This window comes from Myxocyprinus asiaticus, chromosome 23 (genome assembly GCF_019703515.2).
Source record: "Myxocyprinus asiaticus isolate MX2 ecotype Aquarium Trade chromosome 23, UBuf_Myxa_2, whole genome shotgun sequence".
Taxonomy (NCBI): Eukaryota; Metazoa; Chordata; class Actinopteri; order Cypriniformes; family Catostomidae; genus Myxocyprinus; species Myxocyprinus asiaticus.
Genome location: NC_059366.1, coordinates 44,092,501 through 44,119,733, shown reverse-complemented (window position 1 = coordinate 44,119,733; position 27,233 = coordinate 44,092,501). Strand labels below are relative to the sequence as shown.

The 27,233-nt window shown below is 39.1% G+C and overlaps 1 protein-coding gene across 4 annotated transcripts in view; it reads right to left on the bottom strand.

Annotated features, from left to right (window-relative positions):
* The window catches only part of LOC127414353 (spectrin alpha chain-like), an 87,289-nt gene that overhangs the window by 45,467 nt on the left and 14,589 nt on the right, over positions 1-27,233 (bottom strand). For all 4 annotated transcript variants that reach the window (XM_051652318.1, XM_051652320.1, XM_051652319.1 and 1 more), the window contains exons 3-11: positions 21,454-21,615; positions 14,100-14,246; positions 13,463-13,654; positions 7,938-8,021; positions 7,370-7,488; positions 6,844-6,958; positions 6,556-6,633; positions 6,274-6,389; positions 5,096-5,258 (exon numbers count right to left, since the gene is read on the bottom strand). In XM_051652318.1, the coding sequence (XP_051508278.1) occupies positions 5,096-5,258; positions 6,274-6,389; positions 6,556-6,633; positions 6,844-6,958; positions 7,370-7,488; positions 7,938-8,021; positions 13,463-13,654; positions 14,100-14,246; positions 21,454-21,615 (1,176 nt within the window). The remainder of the gene's footprint in view (positions 1-5,095; positions 5,259-6,273; positions 6,390-6,555; positions 6,634-6,843; positions 6,959-7,369; positions 7,489-7,937; positions 8,022-13,462; positions 13,655-14,099; positions 14,247-21,453; positions 21,616-27,233) is intronic.

The following is a 27,233-nucleotide window of genomic DNA, read 5'->3' as shown; positions in this document are numbered from 1 at the left end:
TTGGTCCTCTCTCCATCTTTCAAGACCTCAGTTTTAGTGTTAAGTTGTGGAATGATGTCAGCCAAGAGTTCTCGTAGCAATGTGCCATATGGAGTAAGTGACTACTGCATCTGGGAGCCATTAGCCCAAAAACAGGCCAATGTCACTAAACAAGAACACACACGTTCATACACACCACAACCATGGAATGGGTGCTGCTCCTCATAATATGTAAAAATCAACAGGTTTAGACATGCATCCATCTTCTATAGCCATTTATCCTATGCAGGATCATGGGTAGTGCAGGAGCTATCCCAGCTTTCTTGGGCTAAAGGCAGGGAAACACCCTGGACAGGTGGCCAGCCCATCACAGGGCTAACACACACAGACAAACACATTCACACTCTCACTCACACCTATGTGCACACAGTCTCCAATTCACTTGTCTTGCATGTCTTTGGATTGTTTGGGAAACCGGAGCTCCTGGAGGAAACCCATGCAAACAAGGGGAGAACATGCAAACTCCACACAGAAAGGCCCAGGTTGAGCCAGGACTTGAACCTGTGACCTTCTTGCTGTGAGGCAACAGTGCTACTCATTGAGCCACCATGCCACACCCATGGTTATACTCTCAAAACTAACCTAGGATCAAGCTGATCTGTTTTACTGGTTTTAGAAAGGGTTTGATTGAACACTAGTCAGCTGGTCAGGCTGAGAAGTAGCTGTCACAGCTTGTTGAAGTCACAAAAAGGTCACAACTATATATATATATATATGCTGTACATACAGTACTGTGCAAAAGTCTTAGGCACATAAGATGTTTCACAAAAGCATTTGTCTTAAGATGGTTATTTATATTTTCAGCTTTAATGTGTCAATAGGAAAAATACATTTTAGACTCCCAAACATTACTTTTGCAAATAGAATAGAAGAACAGGGAGCCCTGCAACAGATGACATTGCCCCCACAAAGCCCCCCACTGAACATCGTGTCAGTCTGAGATTACATGAAGAGACAGAAGTAACTGAGACAGCTGAAATAGATAGAAGAACTGTGGAGAATTCTCCAAGAAGCTTGAAACATCCTATCTGCCAACAACCAAGAAAAACTGTGTCCAGGTGTACCTAGGAGAATTGATGCTGTTTTAAAGGCAAAGGTGGTCACACCAAATATTGATTTAGCTTTTTATGTTTACTGGACTTTGTATGACATTAAGTGATAAATGAAAACTATTTATGGCATTATTTTTGAAGACATAAACACTATGCAAAATTTTTCACAAGTGCCTAAAACTTTTGCACAGTACTGTATATATATATATATATATATATATATATATATATATGTAGTATGTTTAGTTTTTTCAAAGTGGTTTTTAGCTGTTTTCTGTGCTGTTCCGTCATAAAATTGATATTTTTATTTTTTTATTGTATTCATGGTATATTTAATATGCTAAATGACTGGCGTGCTGAATGACTCCAGTCAGGCTTCATAAGCAACCAATTGGCCTGGTTGCTAGGGTGGGTAGGGTCACGTTGGGGTAACCTCCTCGTGGTCGCTATAATGTGGTTCTCGCTCTCGGTCATGGGTTTTATATATATATATATATACAAATGATTTTCAGCTGTTTTCTGTGCTGTTCCATCATTAAAAGATCTTTGTTTTATTGAATACATATTATATTAAATAGTACATTACATGTCATTATGATAGTACCAGCAAGTATATCAGCAATATCAATAATGTTCATTAGTTTTAAATAGTCAATAACTGTTTATGAATTTACCCTTACTGCTCATAATGAATCATTTTTCATATACTTTTGTGTGTTAACTGTGTTGTGAATTCAGAACTTCCACTTACCGTCAAAAAAAAAAAAAAAAAAAAAAAAAAAAAAAACAGTGGTGAAATTTTGCAACACTAAATGCCCAAAATTGCAATTTTCCAATGTTTTCCAAAATTCACCCCAAATATATGCATAAAAATCATAAGTTTTATAACCAGTGGCTTTCTAAAGACACTTTCAAAGAGGAGAAAAAAATATATACATACATCAAATCTATAAGCTATATTTTTCAGCTAGGCTAAGTCAAAAAATGTTCTATTACTCCAGGTAAATACAAGAACACAAATGTTTCTAACTACACAAGCTCTATTTCACGTACTGCTGTGTTCCGAAATATTTCAGATCTCAATTCATTGCTCGTCGCAAGTTGCAACAACATACAGTATAACGGGGACGCAAACTTGCAATGCGTTGGCCAAGCATTTGTGTCTGCGTTCGCATACGTACTTTAGAGTGTGTGTGAATGTGAATACATATGTCATCACACCCTTTTGTGTGTCATTTCCTGGGCTAGTCGCCTCAACAGCTGCAGCCTGTACATCTCAACCTTAAAATCCCATAATCATCTCAACACTCCTGTGAGTGTAAAGCTGTGAGGGCAGTTCTGTTTGAAGGCTCTGGGCTGGTGGGAGCATCTGGTAACCTGCTAGTCCAGGGGTTTTGTGCATTCACTGTCTCCCAGTAAAAGTCTCTATAAAGTGTAATGAGCACGCTTTTCATAGACGATGCACCCATTCTTCTGCCAGCACTGTTGAAACAAGTGGCCATTGTTATAAACCTGCGCTCAGTGTTGTGCCAGCCAAAGAAGCATCTGATGCAAAACTTTCTTTCTTAGCTTCCATGTTTAAACCGAAAAGGAAACTAGAAACGATATGATACAGAAGCTTTAAGGGGTGGAGAAGTGGCTCTTATTAAGAACTGGTTCCATTTTTTTTTTACCAATACTGGAACTGAATGATTTTCATGACTTTCGGTTCCATTAACAGTTCTCAAACGTACATTCTGCCAATGCGAAGACAGCACAGTGCTAAAATACTCTGACAGTGTTTCCAGCACTACCATTCAATGGCACTGCAACACCACTACTAAATCTGCTGCGCAAAACATAGAGTACCACCAGTGTAGCCCGATTCCCGAATAAATGATTCTCATGAGTCGGTTTTTTCGAATCTAGCCAAAATAATCATTACACAAACTGCACACAGTGAAGCTCTTCTTCAATTCTAACAGCTCGTAATATGGTTTATGTTGCCATTTTACTAATCCAATGAATGTTTTCCTATTTTGTGTAAAGAAGGCCAAAAGATGTTATTTCAGCCATAATGTCAACTCATAGATTCGGGTGTTTTGAGAGAATACTGTTTGTCCTGGCTGTCTGCTTTTGCCCTTACCGTGCAATCGCAGCATGCTATACCTCATGGAAATGTCTAGATGTGTAGTGCCAGTTTAAATAACACCTCGAAAAGCTTTTCCTGAATGTGGTGTATCACAGACAACGAGGCTCTGTTAGATAGAGAGGATGTCATAAAATAAATGAGAAATAGAACTGCATCCCAGCGAGCAGGAAGAGAGGTCCACAATTTGCCATCTTAAATAACGAGTTAATCAGTCACATTAAAGGTGCGAGTTGCACCATCAACGTTGGAGAAGCAGCGAGTGTGCTTGTGTGGTCTAAAGAGGAGCCAGACTCAGTGTCAGAGGTTTTTTACAATCAAAAATCATCATTAAACATGTTACTAGGGGAATTTGTGCTTGCTCATGTTCAGTGTCTGTTATGTAATTGGGCAAAGTGCCAATCATCGTTTAATTAATGGTAGAAATACACTCAACGTACCTCACAACACAAGCGTTACTGTATGTGTTGCAGATAGCGTCACGAAAGGGGTGATTTTACTATTTTACAATTTATTCATTTGCATTGAATATCTAATGTGTATAAAACATACACATATGGGGCATTGCAACAATTGTAACCATGCTCTATTGCAAGGCGAAGAAAAATACTGTAGCCGGTTGCTCAAAACAGTGACTTTAAAACCAAGCAGAAGTTTCACAAACCCGTTGTCCCCACTTACTGATCAGTTTACCCTACTGGGTGCATTATTCCAGTTATGTGAAAATGACATTGAAAAAAAAATTAATATCACCTGTTCTTTGGAGTGCCAACACTTCTACCAATTATGTGGCTAGTATTATTTCCGGATTGTTAATTTCAACAACTATCTTTGTAGTTTCTACAAAGTATTTGGTCTCCCAAAAACTCAAGTCCATTTTAGTCACATCCGTAACGCACATTCATTTCCCAGTCTAAACCGGTAGAAAATGTGTCTAGAATGAAAATGTTCTTATGTCTGAACTTTATCTGAAAGGTTTTATGATTATACATACAAATGGTTCTATATACTGGTAATGAGTACTTTCTATGAGATGTTCAAGTTCACGTTTTCACTGCAAATGTCACGTCCGTAACGTTGGAAATGCTCATTTATAAGCCACTGTTTATAACGCGCCCCTCCCCTATTTCAGATTGTAACTACACCCACAGTACTGTATTACAGTATATTATGATTATTCTCTGAGTGGCTTGATATTCCGATATCATAATTAATAATTAGCTAATTATTATTATTATATTAATAATAGTCAAATACCATAATTTGATATTGTATGAAATTCATACAGGCCAGCGGATGGCTGCATTAGTGTTTGTTGCAGCAAAAGTTAAGACTTTTCTCAACTTTTGGTTGCATGATGGAGTGTCACTTTCGCAAAACCTTGCAACAAACCATTCCCTTTTGAAATCAGTGATTTCGCAGTGTTCTCTAATGCAGTACAGACTCTGAAATGCTGGCACTCTAAGGGGCCGTTCAGACCAAAGCGTTCTTGCGCTAAAAACGAATTTAACAGAACTCAGGTGTTCTTGAGACAAGTTTTGAAAAGCTGAAGTTCTTTATAACTTGACTTGGCATCTAAACAATGCATGGGCGAAGATGCCCGTCAAGCACGTTTACGTAGAAAAGCAATCGAAAAGCAGCACAGATAGAGGGAAAAACATGTTCGGTGTGAAAGGCAACTAACGCGGTAGCTTGTCATTTCACTCCATAGAGCTTTCAATGGGGAACATTGACGCAAGTCTTGTGAAAGGCCTTTAGTCTGTCGCTTCTTTGGCTCCACAAGAAAACAGGTAAAAAGGAAGAAATGAAAAATAAGGAACACAAGCATTATGAGAGAATGAACTTTTCCGAGCATAATAGAAGCAGAGCTGCATACCGTAAACCCCTTCAGACGATTCTGTTCCTCCTTCACCTCCTTTCCCATAATTCTCCCTTGGTCTGTTCCCACGCTGCCGGGCAGCTCTTGGCTTTGGGTTTCGGGGTCACTGCCTTCCTTGGTTAACAAGGGGGCGGAGGGCCGTTGAGTTGCCTTTTCGTTCCTACAAACACAACACTGAGCCATCAAATAAACCTGCCAACTGGACTGGCGGCCGAAGCCAAGAACACAGCAGCTCCATTGCTGATTCTAATTATGTTGATGATGGATTCTCATTTGTTCCTACTCTATGGGGATTTAAAATAGAGACTGCGAATGACATGATATCTTATTGCACATCTGGTACTAGTAACTTCCGAAATTAAGCAATGTTTTTTAAACAAAGCCACTAAGATGCATAGCTAAATGCACGATTACATCATATTTTAAAAATACTTAAAGCGCATGGGAATAAACAGATTCCAAGAAAAAATGAAGGAGAGACGTGCCTTTAGTGGTAAAGCTTGAACAGTTTGTTCACATAAGAATTGAAGTTGTTTTAGCGCTAATCAACACAAGTTCTCATGTGAACATGAGAGCCCGTTTTGCTCTATGTAAGCGCAACGGATGAAGATTTTCACTGCAAAGACTATGGAATATGACTCAGGAGTTGCATGGATTACTTTTATCGATACATTTTTTTTAGCTATAAAGTCAGTCAATATCCACTGCCACTGTTTACTAGATATATGCGTTATAGAAGGTTGAACATGTTGAATTAATTTAGCTCCTGAAATAACAGCATATAATGAAAATACTGAAGTATTAGCTAAATTTTAAAGTTTCCCTCTTGTGAATTACCAACGTTTTAGGACACATTTAGGATATTGCGTTCCGCGTCGCACATTTTTAAGAAGACAGTGTATTTTACGATGCAAGTTATGCATTCAGATTAGCACGTAACTTAGTTTGAGTTCAGCTGATGTTGCATATGTTTGTCTGTGCAGAAGTAAATTGTAATATAACACTTATTTTTTGCACATAGCTAATTAATGTCACATATACAGGATGCATTTGAATGAGGTAATTAACCTGTTGGAAAAGTTTGTTTAAATACCACTGATTAGAGAATTCGTCCCTCATTATGTGTGCATTTCTGTGCCACCGCTAGTGGTGCTGAAATTAGTAGCTTGAGTTACCTGACAGCATTCTGGAGGAGACTCCAGCAGTCTTTCACCTCACTTTGCTTCTGCGTGACCCTCGACGCTAATGCTGGGTGCAGGTTCGACAGCTGAGATACGGTCACATCCAACATCTGAAACCACAGACATAAAACATTCGACAGGAAAACACACAGGAGTCAGGATGGAGATTTGGACTGTGATCTAAAACTTTTAAGCACAGATTTCATGCTGTGTTTAAAGTACGGCTCAAAGACTGTCGTGTCACCAAAATGGGACATGAATTGTGAAATCGCACACCATGATTTGACTGGCAATGTCCCGAATCTCTCCGTCTCGGCTGGTTTCCACACCACTGGATAGAGAGAAGCCTTTTCTCTGTAAGAAAAGTAAAAAAAGGAGAGTGAACCATAAATAACCTCTTAGATTACATCACCATGTCAACATACAAAAACAGCGGTGCAGCAGTGGAGTATTTATTAATATTAAAGGGCACGTCAAAGCGAAATGGCGCTGTCAAACTGGATTTCCTATAAGATCTGAACATAAATAGCACTGTTGAAGGAACTTTGAAAGAAAAATTATTACCATGTTATTAATGGAACAGACAACATTATCTGCTTGCTGAAAGAAGGACGAGACTTCCAGAGCGAGTAGAAGATTCTCATGATAGTCCCTCGAGTGAGATTGCGCCTTCTGCCACCTATTACACAAATAACATGGACATGCATACAGTTCTTCACATAAATGTACATACCCCTTGCATAATCTTTAAGATGTTTACAACTGACAAATAATAATAACAACAAATGGTTTATTCCATTTTAAATCAACCAAATTTCAGAAGCTTCCCTGGCAGAAATGTTTGATTTTGTTTGTACTTTTTCAAAAGATGTTTTGGGATTTAACAATATAGGGTCTTAAAAAGTCTGTCTTTCTGTCTGTCTGTCTGTCTGTCTGTCTATCTATCTATCTATCTGTCATTAAATTATCTATCTATCCATCCATCTACAGTATCTATAACATATAATATATATATATATATATATATACAGTATATGCTCTGTAGGGCTGTAGCCATCTTCTGTATGTATGCATAATTACATGCACTAACATTTTGTTGACATGTTTTCTGCGGGTCGAGATGCTCTTTCCCTCTGTCCTCCCCTGTTTCTCCAGTCTGATGGCCATATGATTGATCTCCTCATGTAGATTACGATACAGCTGCTCATCCTGAAAGACAGTCAAATAAGCAATTTCCTGAGTTGTAACCATCTTCCATTTAACCTAACCACATCTTAACAGGCGCTCGAAGCGCATTTTTGGCAATGATGTAAAACCTTAGACGTCTGTTTCCATAGCAAACGAGGGTCTGAAGGTATTTCGGTGAACCTGAGACTGATTTTGATCATTTGATCTTTTCCAAAACCTAGTTTGCTGCCTTTAAGCATTATAAGGCGTCATAGGAGAGCTCCTCTAGATAACTCTCCATTTAATCTCACTGCTGTCTAGGAGAAACTACTGAGATATTAAAAAGAGATTTCATGGGTGATTTTTCTTTCCAGTATGAAATTGGAAGATAAATAAAACACCTATTTTACAGGCTCAAAGATATGCTGATAATTAAGGGCTGCTGAGAACTTTAGCAGCAGCTTCTTTTGCTGTTGTGTGCAATCACCCACCTGTTTTAAATCGAGGATCTTCCTGGTCAGCTGCATCTTGTCAATGTTTTCCCCAAGGATGTTGGCCAGTGATTGTTCCTCTTCCTGCTGACACATATAAAAGCTTTACAGCCCTGAATTGTTGCAGCATAGTAATTGTTTTCTTTGAATACAGCTACTGTTGTTCTAAATTAGCTTGGCTACCATGGTGAGACGTAAAACAGAATGGACTTGCTAAGTAACACCTTGACTGTTGCAAGATGCAAGACTGTAATATTAATAATATTAACCAAATCTCACAGGAAAACAAATGTATTTCAAAATAATTTATAAAATTATAATATACTGTAATTAATTGAATCTCTGTCAATATGTCATTTTTTCCCCCTAAATTTTCTCCCAATTTGGAATGCCCAATTCCCACTACTTAGTAGGTCCTCATGGTGGCGCAGTTATTCACCTCAATCCGGGTGGTGGAGGACAAATCTCAGTTGCCTCTGCTTCTGAGACAGTCAATCCGCACATCTTATCACATGGCTCATTGTGCATGACACCACGGAGACTCACAGCATGTGGAGGCTCATGCTATTCTCCACGATCCAAGCACAGCTTACCACGCGTCCCATTGAGAGCGAGAACCACTAATCGTGACCACGAGGAGGTTACCCCATGTGACTCTACCCTCCCTAGCAACCGGGCCAATTTTGTTGCTTAGGAGACCTGGCTGGAGTCACTCAGCACACCCTGGATTCGAACTCACGACTCCAGTGCTGGTAGTCAGCGTCAATACTCGCTGAGATACCCAGGCTCCCAATCTGTAAATTCTAGATAACTTTTATACTGTTATGCGATGTTGAATTATTTTGAAATGTATTTTCCTGTGAGATTTGGTTTATATTATTCAAATAACTTCTTCATATAACTTATTATATTCATATAAAAACTTCTGAATATGTAGTTATAAATCCGAATCTAAAATTTGTGGCGGAATGATCCGCCCCGCCTCTTAGGGCCGTCCTTCAGCCAGGCTCACGACGGGAGTTGGGCGGGAGAGTGAGAAAAGTTGCATAATTAATAAGCCTCATTTGGTCAGCGGTCACCGCTGTCTTTAAAACGCAGTGCGCACCTCTTCTCGGGGAGCCGGCTTCAAATCTCCATGTGTGCACACACTGGCATCCTCGCACGCCCAGGACCAGAGCTGGGAGGGATCGGACAAGAGGATGGGCTGCCGGACCCGTTCTTCGGACCCCCGGATGTCGTAATGAGTCGCCGGGGGTGAACATCTCACGTTGCCACAGATGGGCTAGATGCCCTTAATGATGGCATTGGAGCTGTGTGTTGCCACACAGTCATGTGTGTACAGGGAGTACAGCAGTGGGCTGAGAACACAGCCCTTTGGGGCTCCAGTGTTGAGGGTCAGTGATGAGGAGATGTTACTGCCCATTCTAACCACCTGACGTCTGCTTGACAGGAAGTCCAGGATCCAGCTGCACAGCGAGCTGATTAAGCCCAGAGCACATAAAGCTTGGAGGGCACTATGGTGTTGAATGCTGAGCTGTATTCTACAAACAGCATTCTCACATAAGTGTTCCTTTTTTCCAGGTGGGAGAGAGCAGTGTGTATTGTAGATGCAATGGCATCATCAGTGGAGCGGATGTTGCGGTAAGCAAACTGCAATGGGTCCAGTGATGGAGGCAGCACAGAGCAGATGTAATCTCTCATTAGTCTCTCAAAGCATTTGCTGATGATGGGGGGACACCAGTCATTTAAGCAAGTGATTTTGGATTGCTTTGGTACAGGCACAATGGTGGATGTTTTAAAGCATGTGGGGACTACAGACAAAGAGAGGGAAAGGTTGAAAAAGTCAGTAAAAACACCAGCCAGTTGGTTCGCACATGCTCTGATGACGCGGCCCGGAATGCCGTCTGGACCCGCGGCTTTACGGATATTCACCCATCGGAAGGATTGGGTTACATCCGCTACAGAGACGGAGAGTGAACTAACCTCTGTAGCTTCAGCCGCGAGAGCTTTCTCCGCGAGGGCGGTGTTATTTCCCTCGAAACATGCATAAAAAGTATTTAGCTCATCCGGGAGAGAGGCAGCGGTGTTCACGGCAGTGTTTTTATTCCCTTTAAAGTCCGTGATGATATTAATTCCCTGCCACATGCTTCTAGAGTTGGTGGTGTTAAACTGTCCTTCAATCTTGTTCCTGTACTGGCTTGTTTATGCTCCTCCGCATTCCCGGAATTAAAAGCGGAGGTCCGCGCATTAAGTGCCGCACGAACATCGCTATTAATCCAAGGTTTCTGGTTCGGGTAGATCCGTATTGTTTTGGAAGGAACAACATCCAATACGCACTTTCTGATGAAACATGTTACGCTATCAGTATAAAGCTCGATGTCGTCATCAGAGGCGGACCGGATCTCCCAGTCCGCGTTATCAAAACAGTCTTGTAGCATAGAGTCTGATTGGTCCGACCAGCACTTGATCGTTCTGAGGGTGGGTGCTTCCTGTTTCAGTTTCTGCCTGTAAGCGGGCAGAAGCAGAATGGAAGAGTGGTCCGATTTGCCAAATGGTGGGCGGGGGAGGGTTCTATAGCCATCCCAGAAGGGAGAGTAGCAATGGTCGACTTTTGGTGCGACTGATTTGAGATTGGCTTTGTTAAAGTCCCCAGTCACAATGAACGTGGCCTCAGGGTGCGCGGTTTCCTGCTTGCTTATAATCCCATACAGTTCCTTGAGTGCCCGGTCTGTGTCGGCTTGTGGCGGGATGTACACAGCTGTGATAATAACTGCTGTGAATTCCCTCGGTAGCCAGAATGGTCGACATAGAAGCATGAGAAATTCCAGATCAGGAGAGCAGAAAGACTTGATAGAATGTATGTTTCTCTGATCACACCAGGATTTGTTGATCATAAAACATACACCACCACCTCTGCTTTTACCTGAGAGGTCTTTTGCTCTGTCCGCTTGGTGCACGGAGAACCCCGCTGGTTCGATGGCTGAGTCTGGAAGACTTCCAAGTTTCTGTTAGGCAGATAATGCAGCAGTAACTCGTCTCTTGTTGGAAAGAGATCCACGCTCTCAGCTCGCAGAGCTTGTTGTCCATTGACTGAACATTTGCCAGTAGAATACTGGGTAGCGGGGGTTGATTTGCGTAACATCTTACTTTGATGAGAACGCCGGCTCTGTTTCCCCTTTTCCTTCTGCGTTTCCGCGGCCGGGCTGCCCAAATAAAGGGCTCCGCTGGCGTGTTTGTAAAACAGTGGGTTGGCATTGAGGAATTTGAAGTCCGGTTTACGGTGTGCAATTGCTGAACCAATGTCCAAAAGTGTTTGTCTGTCGTAGACAATAAGGCAGACAACATCCAAGACAAAAAACATAAGAATTGTAAACAAAACAAACAAAAAACTACAATGTTGTGTCGGAGCTCGCAACGCAGCAGCCATACTCGGCGGCATCTTGAGTCTAATCATTTGTCATTCAGTCACCAATTTTATATCTGAAATCTGCACATACAGCTCTACCATGCAAACGTCCCACAAGCGTAATTCTTTATTTATTTAAAGATAAATAAATCTTTTTCTTGAAAGCCAGAGCGAGTTATGTGTATCTACAGTATATCAAACAGTACACCTGAAACTGAGGTAAGATAAAAACAGACATTTTCAGACTTATTTATTGCGAACATCGAAGTGTTCATTCGGTTACATATTTTATGTTTTAATTAAAAAGTGCCTTTTTCTCGTGGTCACTTGAATAAGTGTGCTCTCTCCCTCCCTCTATCACATGCACAGTGGGTGCGCAGAGAGTGAGGGAGACACGCAGAGCAAAGATGGGTCAAATTAAGCTGAGGCACTAGGTTTAAATGGCAAACAAACACGTAATTTATGACATGTATCCATGTATGACTACAGCGAGTGCTTCAATATAAAAACAGGCAAATCCCAGGCATTTTAGGCAAATTAAAAATCCCAGTTTGACGTTTTTTAGGACCCTCTGAGGGAAAGGACGTATAGTCACCACAAAACAAGCTAATTTTACAGCTTTTCCTACTTACATGTAGCTTGTAAGTGGACGGTTTTGTCGCTTTTGGTGATCACTGTGCTGCACTGATAGGCTGAACACCGGGGCAGGTGAATGCTCAGATATCGCGATCTGCGAAAGATTATCCATAACAAGCAAATTAAACATTAAACATGATTGTCACTAGAGGGCGAAATGCAACTGTCGTATCCGCAGGTCAGAGATGGTGAAACGGGGGCGTTATAAGCTGTCAATCATTGATGCTCTATGGGCATACCAAGATGGCCGCTCGAATACTTCCAGTGGCTTCACCTCCTGCTGGCGTTAGCAGCAGATCCTTTAAGTCCTGTAAGTTGCGAGGTGGGTCCTCAATGGATCGGACTTGTTGGCCCAGCACATCCCATAGATGCTCAATCATATTGAGATCTGAGGAATTTGCAGGCCAAGTCAACACCTTGAACTCTGTGTCATGTTCCTCAAACAATTCCTGAACAATTTTTTGCAGAGTGGCAGGGCGCATTATCCTGCTGAAAGAGGCCACTGCCATCAGGATATACTGCTGCCATGAAGGGGTGTACGTAGTCTGCAACAATCTTTAGGCAGGTGGTACGTGTCAAAGTAACAGCCACATGAATACCAGGTACCCAAGTTTTCCCAGCAGAACATTGCCCAGAGCATCACATTGCCTCTGCCGGCCTGCCTTCTTCCCATAGTGCATCCTGCTGCCATCTCTTCCCCAGGTAAACGATGCACCCGGCCATCCACATAATCTAAAATAAAATGTGATTCATCAGACCAGGCCACCTTCTTCCATTGCTCCATGGTCCAGTTCTGACACTCATGTGCCCATTGTAGGCGCTTTCGGTAGTGGACAGGGGTCAGCAGCAAGCTGCGATGCACTGTGTGTTCCGACACCTTTCTATCATGGCCAGCATTAAGTTTTTCAGCAATTTGTGCTACAGTAGCTCTTCTGTGGGATCAGACGTGCATCAATGAGCCTTGGGCGCCCATGACCCTGTCGCCGGTTCACCGGTTTTCCTTCCTTGGACCACTTTTGGTAGGTACTAACCACTGTATACCAGGAACACCCCACAAGACCTGCTGTTTTGGAGATGCTCTGACCCAGTCTTCTAGCCATCACAATTTGACCCTTATTAAAGTCGCTCAGATCCTTACACTTGCCTATTTTTCCTGCTTCCAACACATGAAATTCAAGAACTGACTGTTCACCTGCTGCCTAATATATCCCACCCCTTGACAGGTGCCATTGTAATGAGATAATTAATGTTATTCACTTCATCTGTCAGTGGTTTTATTGTTGTGGCTGATCAGTGTATATATCAGTGGGTATTACCTAATCCAATTATAATGTCTCTTTCAAAAAAAGTTCATATCATTGAGAGTATCTTCTGTTTGAAACACTCTATACATCACTTTGTAATTAAGGGCAAAATTATAAAAGGGAATTCCAACAGAAGGCTTTGGTAACTAGTATAACTAGGTTTTAGTGGTATATTTAACCTTCTCTTGGATCCAGGCTTCTAGACGGTCCACCTTCTTATTAAACTCCTGGAGACTCTTAGCTCCGCCCATCGCTGTTATTTGAATGGCTATCGTCTGTTTAAGTGTGCTCCATTGGTCATGAAGTTGAGCCAGCTGTTTCTTCACCAGGTCAGAGGTCGGGTTAAAGTTGCACATTAGCTGCTCGCCCATCTACACAAACATTCAGCAGCATTATATGAGCATTTGAAGCAACACAAGAACAGTTTGATGATTTCCATTCCACTAAAACAACAGCTTAATCATATCTACAGTACAAGATGGCCTTGAAATCAACCCAATCCCTCTTACTCTCCGTTACAGACTAATGGGAGTGCTGGTTTTGCAACCCACAAGGGATATGTGTCAAGAGAGGATAATTATCAGCAATGTACTAATTTCATAAAAGGGAAAAGGACAAATTTAGTATTTGTGCTGGGAAAAAATAAAAAGTTTAGATTGTTAACAATTTTTAAATGTTTTGCAGTTAATTTGCAAAAGGGAGATTGTATTTTCTTGATGTTGGCTGAGAAGCCTTTCCTGTTGAAACCTTACAACTTTGATTCATCATTCTATTATCGTCCTAAAGAAGACGGTTTGTCTCTCGTGGTGACCTCACCAGGTTAAGTTGTATAATATTGTTCTCAAAGTCCTTCAAATCTCTCTGCAGGGTTTGACACACTTCATCCCAGTCCATCAGAGGACATCTCTGGATATTACTGTCATCTCTCAGGTCTCGTAACTTCGCTCTGATCCACGCCTCAGCCTGAGGAACACAAACACATGACGCTTCCTTCAAAATCTACATCTGTTTCAAAACCTAGTGATATACGTTGTTGTCTACTGTCTACATAGGCAGCTGCCTACCAAGGGGCTGTTCACATAGGATGCTTCTTGCGTACATCTGCGCTACTTTGCATTTTTATGTAAACATGCTAGATGGACATCTTTGACCACAGACGTCTCTCGCTGTTTTCTCAGCGTCTCACGCGATGAGCGCCACATTTTAAGACACTTTAAGACAATGTTAAAAGATGTGTCTCGAGACACTTTATATCGGCAACAACTCCTTGTGTCGCACATATAGCGCTCTTATTGACTCACAGTCATGCTATCCCAGATGTGTATGACTTACTTTCTTCTGCAAAACTCAAACTAGGGCTACACGATTATAGCAAAAATCACAGTTGTCGATTATTGCCCTTGATATTGTAATCGCGATTATTAATGTCTGAGATATTCTTCTAAAAATCTCTGTTTGTGTCCTGCAGAAGAAAGAATGCACATCTGGGATGGCATGAGGGTGAGCTAATGATGAGAAAGGTTTCATTTTTGGGTGAACCCTTTCATTTCAGTGGAATTTATCTGCTGAAAAAAAAAAAAAAAACTATAGAAACCCTCAAAGAAATTGTAATGGTTTTAATGATTATAATGGGACTTGTATTGGTTTTAATGGAAACTACAATGGCTCTTGTTGGTCTCTACTGATAATGAAAACCATTACAAACCATTGAATCCTAATGGAATATGGCCCAAAGCACACTAAACTTGTAATTGTATTTGTAGTGGAAACCATTTGTTTTTTTGTTTTTGTTTTTGCAGCTAGATCATTAATAAGCATAAAAAATACATAGCACACACAAATATTGGGTATAACAATCACTTTTTTAAGAAGAGTGCACAGATCTTTAGTCTCCATTTTATTGAACTGTTATTGTAATACTGACAATGTTTGAACTTGTGTACCTCCAATAAATATTAATGGACAAAATGGGCCAAAAACTAATCGCAATTCGGAGCAAAATTACCAATTTCTGAACAATGCAGCTCTGATCAAATCACTGTGTGGATGTTATGTGTTTCATCCTTTTTTCTCTGTTTTTGTTTTGGATATACAGTATTGTTAATCTTTGAAACATGAACACATATTGAGACACTTTAAGGCCCATTTTACACTCGCTTGAGCACACTGGAAACACAATATTAAGTAAATAGATTTTAGACTTTTTTTATGGCTTATGTGCGAGGTTACATTCACTCTTTATTATTGCACTCAGTGAAGAAAGAAGTTCCGCTGTTATTGCTAGTTTTTTGGAGATTGTAGTGATTACTTATGCCTCAACTTACAGCGGCACTTGAGAAATATCATCGAGATATTGCTTTCCGTTTCTCAAGTTTCATGTTATTAGCTGCAAAGGTTTCTTTTGGCTGAAGTGCACGGATCGTTGCATAATCCATCATTTCTGGCAATGTTTGAACTGCATGAATAGAAAACAGGTGCCCAAGTCGAGATAGGTCCAGGACATGTTTATTTGGTATGAGCACAGTGTATAACCATTGGTGGTCTTTAAAAGCCCACCCACATCACAGTGAATGAAAGGACTGCTAAATGAACTTGTCATTTCTTCGAGACTAAACTCAGTGGTTTAGGATGTGATCTCCAAAGCTAATAATGCCTACATATGTCTGGGAAAATTGGACTAAATGTAAGGAGACAGCTTAAGATAATTACTGGTGCTTGCTAAGGAAAGCGTTAGTACTACTATATTAGTATTACTCATATTAGTTTTGTTCACATAATTAGGGTTAGGGTTACTTGGGTTAGGGATTTGAACAAACCTAACCCTAAGCATAACTCATCCTGTGCCATTTGCGCAAATCATGCTGCTTGTTGAGGAGAGGTATGCTACTACTTTTCTAAGTGATCAGATTTATGATTTTTGCCTGAAGAATTATTAAGTACCTGTAGGGAGATGAATCAGGCGATTTTTGCTTGGCAACGATAAAACAGATGACAAAATCCCATTGACTTAAAATGAAGGAGTATTGTACGGGCAAATGCCAGTCACATTTTCCTCAGAAAATTAAAAAAATCGAATTAATTCCTGCGGTTTTAAACAAGATATCATGAAGTCTCAGTTGGAAAGCCAAATAAATCTTGCTTTAAAGAAGCTCATATAGCTGAACAAAGACTTGGGAGATTAAGGTATGAACCGCCACATTGCTTGGGAAGATTTCACAGTGTAGATAAAAAATATTATGATGTCACTTCTAATAAGAGTTTGTCATTATTTTTAATGGTTCCCCACAGGCTCAAAGGTATTTCTATTTTAAAGGCCTGTGTAAACAGCATTATCGGCTCAATTTTACCACATGGAGATGATTTCTGAGAAAACGATGACTTCATAAAGGAAGTCCAATGCCTCTGTGTCTTCCGTTTCCCCTTAAAACAATAGCCTGTTTTTTTTTTAAATAACATTCTATAAATCATACGGAACATTTTAGGTGGAATAATAGCGGTATAAATGCTATCAGTGCAGCTGAATTTGCACAGGTTCCATTGAGTAAATGGCCTGAAGCACAGGACTGTCTGTAAATGTTTTGATATTAAGTAGGGCTGGGGAATTTACCGAGTTAACTTCTGTGATTAATAGTTTTTGTTTAATGCATTTAAAAAAAAATCATGGAGGGGCCTGGGTAGCTCAGTGGCAAAAGACGCTGGCTACCACCCCTGGGGTTCGCTAGTTTGAATCCCAGGGCGTGCTGAGTGACTCCAGCCAGGTCTCCTAAGCAACCAAATTGGCCCGGTTGCTAGGGAGGGTAGAGTCACATGGGGTAAACTCCTCGTGGTTGCTATAATGTGGTTCGTTCCCGGTGTGGCGTGTGGTGAGTTGTGCGTGGATGCTGCGGTGCATGGCGTGAAGCCTCCACATGCACTATGTCTCCATGGCAACGCGCTCAACAAGATGTGCGGATTGACGGTCTTAGATACGGAGGCAGCTGGGATTCGTCCTCCGCCACCCGGATTGAGGCGAATCACTACGTGACCACGAGGACTTAAAAGCGCACTGGGAATTGGACATTCCAAATTGGGTGAAAAAGGGGAAAAATCCCTCCCCCCAAAAAATAAATAAAATTCATGCAGTATCTATTTTGTTGTTGTTGTTTGTTTGTTTTTTACTGCCTGAAACTCCTCTATTGTTTTGTCCCCACTAAAGCTAAAATTGCCATATATACATTTCCAGAAGGTCCACACTTGACTCAACTGCACATACTACCACAGAAACTGAATGTGTAGAGCAGTGCACACTTATTTATTACGTGTGACGCATTTCCCGGGCATAATAAACACGTGAGTGGATTTACTGTACGGAGAATGAAGACTTCACCCGCAAGCAGTGAATTAGCTGTAGGAGAGATACGGGCAAGCAGCTATATCTCTTTACATCATCCGAAAAGCTCACTCACTTTCATCTGAACCAGTTTCAAAAGCGAAACAGCGTGAGAGAGACCCAGCGTGTGCACGATAAAGACTGAGAAGGACCTGATCAGCAAGCTGCAGTATAGTATACTTGTACAGACTGAACGGCAGCCAGAGAAAATAATAGTTTTGAGAAATTTCAGAAAATTAAACTTCAGCATTCAATGTGTTTTATATCTGTATGTACAGTGTTTAATAATGCATTGGCAATGTACAGTTAAGTTTATCTTGCCAATAAAGTTTGATATTAATTGAATATGCCTGTTTGATCCTGTTATTAAAAAAAGTCCACTGGGAAACGGCAGAAGATTTTGATGTCCACTGATTTTATGGCATGTATACATGTACTTGTTTCAGAGATTAATACCTGTAAAAATGTATCTAATTAACTCTATCCTCAAAAACAAAAAAAACAAAAACACTGAACATTTTAACATGTAAAATGTATAATATTATTAATAAATGATGACTAACCAATTTATTGCACGTTCTTTGAGACAAAGTATAAAGTAAATATATTTATGATTATATTTTTTAATGTCTGTTGTAATGTATCATGCATCATGATTAATCACATTTAATCACAGAAAACTGTATGATTAATTAGTTACAAAATGTTTAATGGATTCACAGCCCGTACCATTTGCACTATGGACATGAATAATACCTCAAATAATGAGGCTTATTGAGGAGAGGTGTGCTATTACTTTTTTAAGAGATCAAACTTAAGATTTTCACCTGAAGTATGATAAAATAAGCAAACAATTCTACAAATTAACATTGATGGAGAGATCCAAGCTTTATCTAGAGACCAGAATTGTATACCCCATTCAGAAATCTGATATATACATGTATACACACTGTATATACATTTATACATAGTTTATACAGTATATTTGGGCATACTGTATATGGGCAAATATTTGGGAAAACATATAGTACATATATGAAAATGGCTATATTTGTAATATTTAGAAATATAGGCTGCATATATGTACAAGTATGTGACTTCTTTAATATCATTGAAAATAAAAAAAAAAAAAAAAAAAAAAATATATATATATATATATATATATGCGTTTACATATATTGCAATATCAGACTCATGTATGGGACAGTTTTTGGGGTTGGACTCTTTTGACCTGGGCCAATTAATAAACCACCTAGCAACCACTCATAACACCCTAGCAACCACCAAGTAAGTCCCTTATCACGCACAGCTCACATTTTCTACAGAGAAATTCTATTACATTTTTTATGCAGATCCCTACAGGAAACACAACACGATATTATGACTTTTTGACAAAAGTTTTATGGGGCAGAACAAAGGGTCTTAAAGAGCACTATAGTAAGTGTTGTCCTCTCTTAATTTGGGATTTTATTAAGCTAAAGGCCCATTTCCACTCGCTCAGCTCTATAATGATGTACTAACACAGTTTGATCAGGGCTTTTATCCGACTGAATCACCATAAAGATGCAGACTCTTTGCCCAACACGTAACCAGACATTAGAAGTAAAAGAAAAATAAATGTATTTCCAAAGGTCATTTCCTTACAAGAAATGTTTAACTGACATTATAAAGCTCTGAAAAACCCAGCGGTTCCTCAGCAGATTAACATTAACGACGTGTTACAGAGAGACTCCGGACGCTCATGTCATTGGTCATCTAAAACATTGTAGTGCCCACTTTATTACAGCAAAGTAAATCTCACTGGATTCATAGGCTGTTGACAGTTGCACCAGAACACAGCAGCTGTGTCCAGTGTTTCAGAGGCAAATAGCCCTGAAATAGCCCCTTGTGTGTCAGAGCGAGCGTGGCGATTAGATAACGCGAGCGCTTGTGCAGCTCAGTTTAGTCTCGGAAGGCCAGAGGCATGAACAGACAGGGCCAAACAATGATCTCATCTCAAAATAATTGCTTCTCTTGTGGCTGTTCCCTCCCACACCCCTGTGCTGCCCACACCCAAACTTCACACACAAAGAATGGAAGAAAATAAGAGAGAGCTGAGCGCAAAGAACGGGGTCAGACGCTCAGAACTGTCTGTTTTCAACTCTATCTCTTTTGCTCTACTTTCGACATCAAGAGGTTTAGCTGGAAAAAATCTCCGTAGGCGTAGCGAGTCTTATGACAAATCTTAATAAGTCATACAAGTTGGGGTAAATGTATCATGCAACTTTGCTTGAATGAAAAGGTACGACTTTTATTCCCATAGAGACCAATAAATCAAAGCTAATTAATTTGAAGAAATTAAACGTCTATTAAAAAATGTGGTTACTCATTCCATATTTCTTTAAGCAATACAAATGACTGGATTATGCCAATAACCTTTAATATGTTTCCCTTGTCTTGTTTCAGACCCCGATGTTTTCTTTTTTTCCGTTGTACAAAACAGTGATTTTCCAATAAAAATCATGGTGAGGTTTAGGTTTGGTTTAGGGATTAAATTCAAGAAAAATCATAATAACGTTGTTCATTAGTTCAATTATTTTCCTCTATGGTAGTAAAAGTCTTTGTACGAGCCAACGTACGAGCCAGCTTGTCATGAGACCAACTTGGTAGCGAGATACATTTTGATTAAAAAAAATAAAATAAATTACAAGGATTTTTAGAATCTTTAGAGTAACGTGGACCCATGAATCAATCACAAGAAGGAACATGTATTACAGTTTTTCTCAATCGCTTTGGCTCATTTTTTGAAACAGTCTTATCATTCTCTAAACTGTAAGTGCAATTGTCACAACTGTTTTATGGGACATCATAACTCTATTGCACATCTGCAAAATGTAGTAACTCACCCAAAACATTTAATTCATGCTTCAAAAACTAGTTATTGTGCCAGTAAATTGGCAAATGCCACCAAAATGAAAATCGTACGAGCCATACTGGTCAAAATGTTTAGATGTTTTTTCACCATGTCAGTCAACCCTGGAAATGTTTGTTATATACAAATTCCATTTTTGTTCTACTTTTTTGTTGACACTGACTGCTTACTGTACTATATAAGAATGAACGCTATTGTGTATCACACTGAGCTTTTTAGATACCGATTTCAACAGTAGATAAAAGTTTACTGGGAAAAGTCAATACTGAACAATACTGTATGCACATTTGTATGTATACAGTAAATTCACATTTGCATGTCCATTTTTACACATTTTTTACATGTATATCATATATAAGTCATATATAGTGAACAGAAAATTGCCACAAAATGACAAAAAAAACAAACAAAAAAAAAAACCCTGCAACAATGAAAAAACATTCCATGTCATTCCATGAAATTTATGGAATATACATGTATGTCTGACAGACTTTGATAATTGAATGGATCATTTTGCATGTGATGGCTCACACAGTGAAAGAATTTTTAGAAGTTGTGAAGAGTATGACAGTTTCACTGAATCAGCTCATCAGTATTGATCAGCAATACATGAGCATTTAGTTATTGTGCAAACTCTAGACAACTGTGCTTACTCTTTTGCACACATGTGCCAAAATTTGCAGTTTGCTTGAATAAGAAATTCAAATCTGGTGTGAACTACAAACTAATTGTTCAGAGATTTGAACTCATTCGAGAATTGAGACAAAGCGATTGAGAAAATCTGTAATAAAGCAATTAGCGTCAATTTGGATTATATGCTGGCTTTGAAACCACTGCTTATCGCTTTCCAAAACTATCAAGATCATTGACATGGAGTTCAGATTTCATACCTGAGTGATCTCTTTGTTGAAGAGGGCGTTTTGTTGGACGAAACTGTGGTCATTCTGTGCAGATGAAGCTTTTGAAACCACACACGTGTCCTTGTGCTCACAGGGTGGACTGTCCAACTTTGGCACATCATTTCTTGTTGTTTGTGTTTTAAAAAACTGGGTCTGTGTGCAAACAAATATGAAAAAGACTTTGACTTGGCTTTGACGTTTATGGGAAAAACAGGTCATATATACAAGCTAAAAAATCTAAACACTCTCTGCTGGTCGTCCTGGGAAGCATGTGTGATGTCATTGTGGATTTATATTGAGAGTAAAACGCTTACAGAATGGAATGGCGGGAAACAAGTTCAGGCTGGAAACACAGGGTCATTTAAGATCACTGGGACATCAGACCACAAAAAGCACAAAGTGATTATGTCATCGATGACTATGAGTGAGGAAGAGGCAGCTAGAAATGAAATCATCGGCACCATTCATGTTTATGAAGAATTTAACCACAAAAGCACACTGGGTAGGAAAAGAATGAGGACACACAAGCTGTACTGACTATGTTAGAACAGAGAAATGTTAATATATCAACAAACACTGGAAGGCTGATGACATAACCCTTTAACACACACTAATACCCCATCGGTACAATAAACTTATATCTGTTTAAACTAAACTAATGTCTGTAATAAATGTTTAGGGGTTTATTCTCCTCTAAACATTACAATATGTGCTTAATAATATCAAATACCTGTTTATATCTTGATGTATATAGCTAAACAACTGAAAACTTTGATATCAGCTTGAAAAAGCATTTAAAAATAGATATAATGAATGTTAGAATGAATAGATAGAACAAAAGACAGAATGAACGACAGAATGAACGAGCGAGCAAAGATATAACAAACGATTGGAACAAACTAATACATAAACCAATAGAATGAACGATAGGTCAATATAAAGATATAACAAGCTATAGAACGAACAGTAGAGAGATCGATAGAACAAACAAACAATAGATAGATAGATAGAATGGAAGAACAAACACACAATAGATCACTAGAAGAAACAATAGATCCATAGAACGAACGAATGAACCATAGATATATCTTACATCGATAGAACGATAGAATGAACAATAGAACAAACAATAGATCAGTAAAACAAACAGTAGAGTGAACGACAGAACGATATATTGAACGAGAGATAGAACAACAGATATAACAAATAATAGAATGATAGATAGAAAGTATAGCAAACGACAGAACACTAGACAGAACGAACAATAAAACGATACACAAAGAATGATAGATATAAAGAATTAACGATAGATAGAACGAATGACAGAACAGTAGACAGAACAAACAATAAATAGATTGATAGAACAAACGAACAACAGATAAACATTTTTTTCAATAGAATAAACAATAGATGGATCAATAAACCAAAGCTACAATGAACAATAAAATGACAGTAAATGGTTAGAAAGCAAGTCGATAGAATGAAAGATAAAATGATCAACAAAACAAACTCTAGAACAAACTACAGAATGATAGATAGAATGAACTATAGACAGAACGATAGATGGAATGAACGATAGAATGATAGAACAAAGGACAGACAGACAGATAGATCAACAGAATGATAGATAGACAGACAGACAGACAGACAGACAGACAGACAGACAGGTAGAACGATAGATAGAATGAACGGTAGAATGAGACAGACAGACAAATAGATAGAATGATAGATAGAATGAACAATAGAATGAGACAGACAGACAGATAGAATGATAGATAGAATGACAGACAGTCAGACAGACTAGATAGATAGATAGATAGATAGATAGATAGATAGATAGATAGAATGAACAATAGAATGAGATAGACAGACAGACAGACAGATAGATAGATAGATAGAATGAATGATATAATGAGACAGACAGACAGAAAGAACGATAGATAGAATGAACGATAGAATGAGACAGACAGATAGATAGATCAATAGAATGATAGACAGACAGACAGACAGACAGATAAACAGATAGACAGATAGAACGATAGATATAATGAATGATAGAATGAGACAGACAAATAAATAGAATGATAGATAGAATGAACAATAGAATGAGACGGACAGATAGATAGATAGACAGATAGATAGATAGATAGATAGATAGATAGATAGAATGAATGATAGAATGAGACAGACAGATATACCAATAGACAGAATGAATGATAGAATGAGACAGACAGACAGACAGATAGATAGATAGACAGACAGATAGATAGATAGAATGATAGATAGAATGAACAATATAATGAGACAGACAGACAGAACGATAGACAGAACGACACAGACATACAGACAGATAGATAGACAGACAGACAGAACAATAGATAGAATGAACAATAGAATGAGACAGACGGACAGATAGAATGATAGACAGAACGACAGACAGACAGACAGAACGATAGTTAGAATGAACGATAGAATGAGACAGATAGAATGATAGATAGAATGACAGACAGACAGACAGACAGACAGATAGACAGAATGAATGATAGAATGAGACAGACAGACGGATAGAATGATAGACAGAACGACAGACAGACAGACAGAATGATAGATAGAATGAATGATAGAATGAGACAGACAGACAGATAGATAGAACGATAGACAGAACGACAGACAGATAGATAGATAGATAGATAGACAGATAGAACAATCGATAGAATGAACGATAGAATGAGACAGACAGACAGATAGACAGATAGATAGATAGCTATATAGACAGACAGACAGATGGATAGAACGATAGATAGAATGAATGATAGAATGACAGACAGACAGAAAGATAGATAGACAGATCGATAGATAGATCGATAGACAGACAGATAGAACAATAGATAGAATGAACGATAGAATGAGACAGACAGACAGATAGCTAGATAGACAGACAGACAGATAGAATGATAGATAGAATGAACGATAGAATGACAGACAGACAGAAAGATAGATAGAATGACAGACAGACAGAAAGATAGATAGAATGACAGACAGACAGACAGCTAGACAGATCGATAGATAGATCGATAGATAGACAGACAGATAGAACAATAGATAGAATGAACGATAGAATGAGACAGACAGAGATAGACAGATAGCTAGATAGACAGACAGACAGATAGAACGATAGATAGAATGAACGATAGAATGACAGACAGACAGAAAGATAGATAGAATGACACAGACAGACAGACAGACAGCTAGACAGATCGATAGATAGATCGATAGATAGACAGACAGATAGAACAATAGATAGAATGAACGATAGAATGAGACAGACAGACAGATAGACAGATAGCTAGATAGACAGACAGACAGATAGAACGATAGATAGAATGAACGATAGAATGACAGACAGACAGAAAGATAGATAGAATGACAGACAGACAGATAGCTAGACAGATCGATGGATAGATCGATAGATAGACAGACAGATAGAACAATAGATAGAATGAACGACAGAATGAGACAGACAGACAGATAGACAGATAGCTAGATAGACAGACAGACAGATAGAACGATAGATAGAATGAACGATAGAATGACAGACAGACAGAAAGATAGATAGAATGACAGACAGACAGACAGACTGATAGATAGATAGATAGATAGATAGATAGATAGATAGATAGATAGATAGATAGATAGATTTTAACAGTTAGTCACACAGTTTACACAACTGCCATTTAAAAACGTGTCATACTGTCTTTCGGTCTGATTTAATCAAAGGCCAACTGTCAGCACAACCAGGTGCCGATAAAGGCAGTGAGGACAAATTAAGAGTGCTTGAACATTTTCACAAACATAATAAAATCAGGAAACATCTGCGCAGATGATAGTAAAGGGCAGCAGATTACATCAACACATCATCGTAATTACTCTATCTGAAATAAATGATGATATAACACACATACAGTAAGGTCCAAAAGTCTTCAGTCCACATAGAAAACATGTTTTTCATTTAAACTTGCAGGACTTTCTACAAATATTTTTTTATAATGAAACACATAAGGCATGGGGGATGTGTAGAATTTTATGAACAACTAACGTTTTCTGAAGAGTTCCGTGCCCGAAGATTCCGTCTGGACCTGGTTATGATGTACAATTATAATAAATAAAAAGTCTGCACTATTTCAAGGTCACTTATCGAATGTCAGATAATTTGTAACACTGATCATGTTAACATCTTTGTTCAAAAGGTCAGATTTCCTTGCTTTCACTGAAGCAATCAAGATGCTCTTTAGAAATCTGGAATTATGACTAACATCTCCTTTTGTGTTTTCAGAAGACAGAAAGTCATACAAGTTTGAAACAACATGAGAGTGAGTAAATAATGACATTATTAAAGATTTTGGTATACTGTCCCTTTAAGCAAAAGGGCTACATACCATAAAAATTCTAAAATTCATGCACATTTTTCAATTCAAATTTTCATTCAAATTGTTGTGCTGATACTATAATTTGTCATGAAAACATGAATTAAATCAGAAAAGTGCAAAAGAGAGCATTTTCACTTGTCTCAGACCTGTGGAACCCACTGAAATCCAGATTGTGGCCTTTCTAAATGACATTCATGGCCTTCTGTCACTCAACACTGTGAGTACTGGCGTGTCCAGTCCATGTCCACTGATTCTGAGTGTCTTCTCATCATGTATGACATCATGTTTTCCACATGACTGCAGTGAGGGAAAGATCCCGATCCGTTCAGTTTGGTCACACGCAAGGCACCCAATCGCAGGTTGAATGACTCAAGTCTTGGCCACGACAAGACTGCGACCAGTTTGTTTTGAGTACAGAATTCACTTAATGTTGCAAGTAAACATTTATTTCAGAGGCATTATCCTGACCAAACAAACAGCGTCGTGCACAGGTGGCCCGACCGCAGCGGCGATGCCATCAAAGGGCAGCCTTCGTTTTAAGGGCCTCCATTCACATTGACCTAAAACGGCTGTAAAAGTTTTACCACTGCTTTTTCCTCTGCAAAACCCAACTGAACACTTAAAATAAGTCGTTTTGGCTTGGCTGCTGCACCTCTGACATCACTTCCTGAATTCCAAGAGCCCATTATCTGACATACATCTGGCTATGGCTGAACACAAACCACTCCAGAGGTTATTCATCGACAAAATTACATTCGGCTGCACAGAGAAGGCTGGGATCAAGGGTGTGTTTTTGACATTTTAACAACAAAAGCAGAACAAGAAATAGGCCTACATACAATTTGTAAACCGACACCAGTTGTAAGTCAATTTTGCTGCTGTCGCTTGACTGGTAGAGCATAGCGCTCATAGATATACAATTACAGTACATTCGTAGATGCCTCATTCGGCTTGTTCGGATAAGTCAACCACGGCGACATCTTGGAACGGTCAACAAGGAGAGCTGTTTAAATGCACATGAATGGAGAAGAAGCCTCAGACCGCTGCATAAACTGCTTTTGTGTGGAAACAGTTCATCATGTAATGAAATGACAGACTGTGTGCTAATTTTCAAGAGGACTTAATTTGCAGTTTGCCACAACACCCCCCCCCCCCCCATTTTAGAAGTGAAGTCAGGAATTTTTATATCATCTAAAATATTGCTCAATGTTTATGGAAAATCAGATAAGCTGAACGTTGGCCTGAAAAGACTCCAGATTGCCATATCTGTCAATTCACTTTCATGTGTTGACGGATGGCTCTTGACCGTTCCAATATGGCGGATACGCCGACGTATCACCGCCC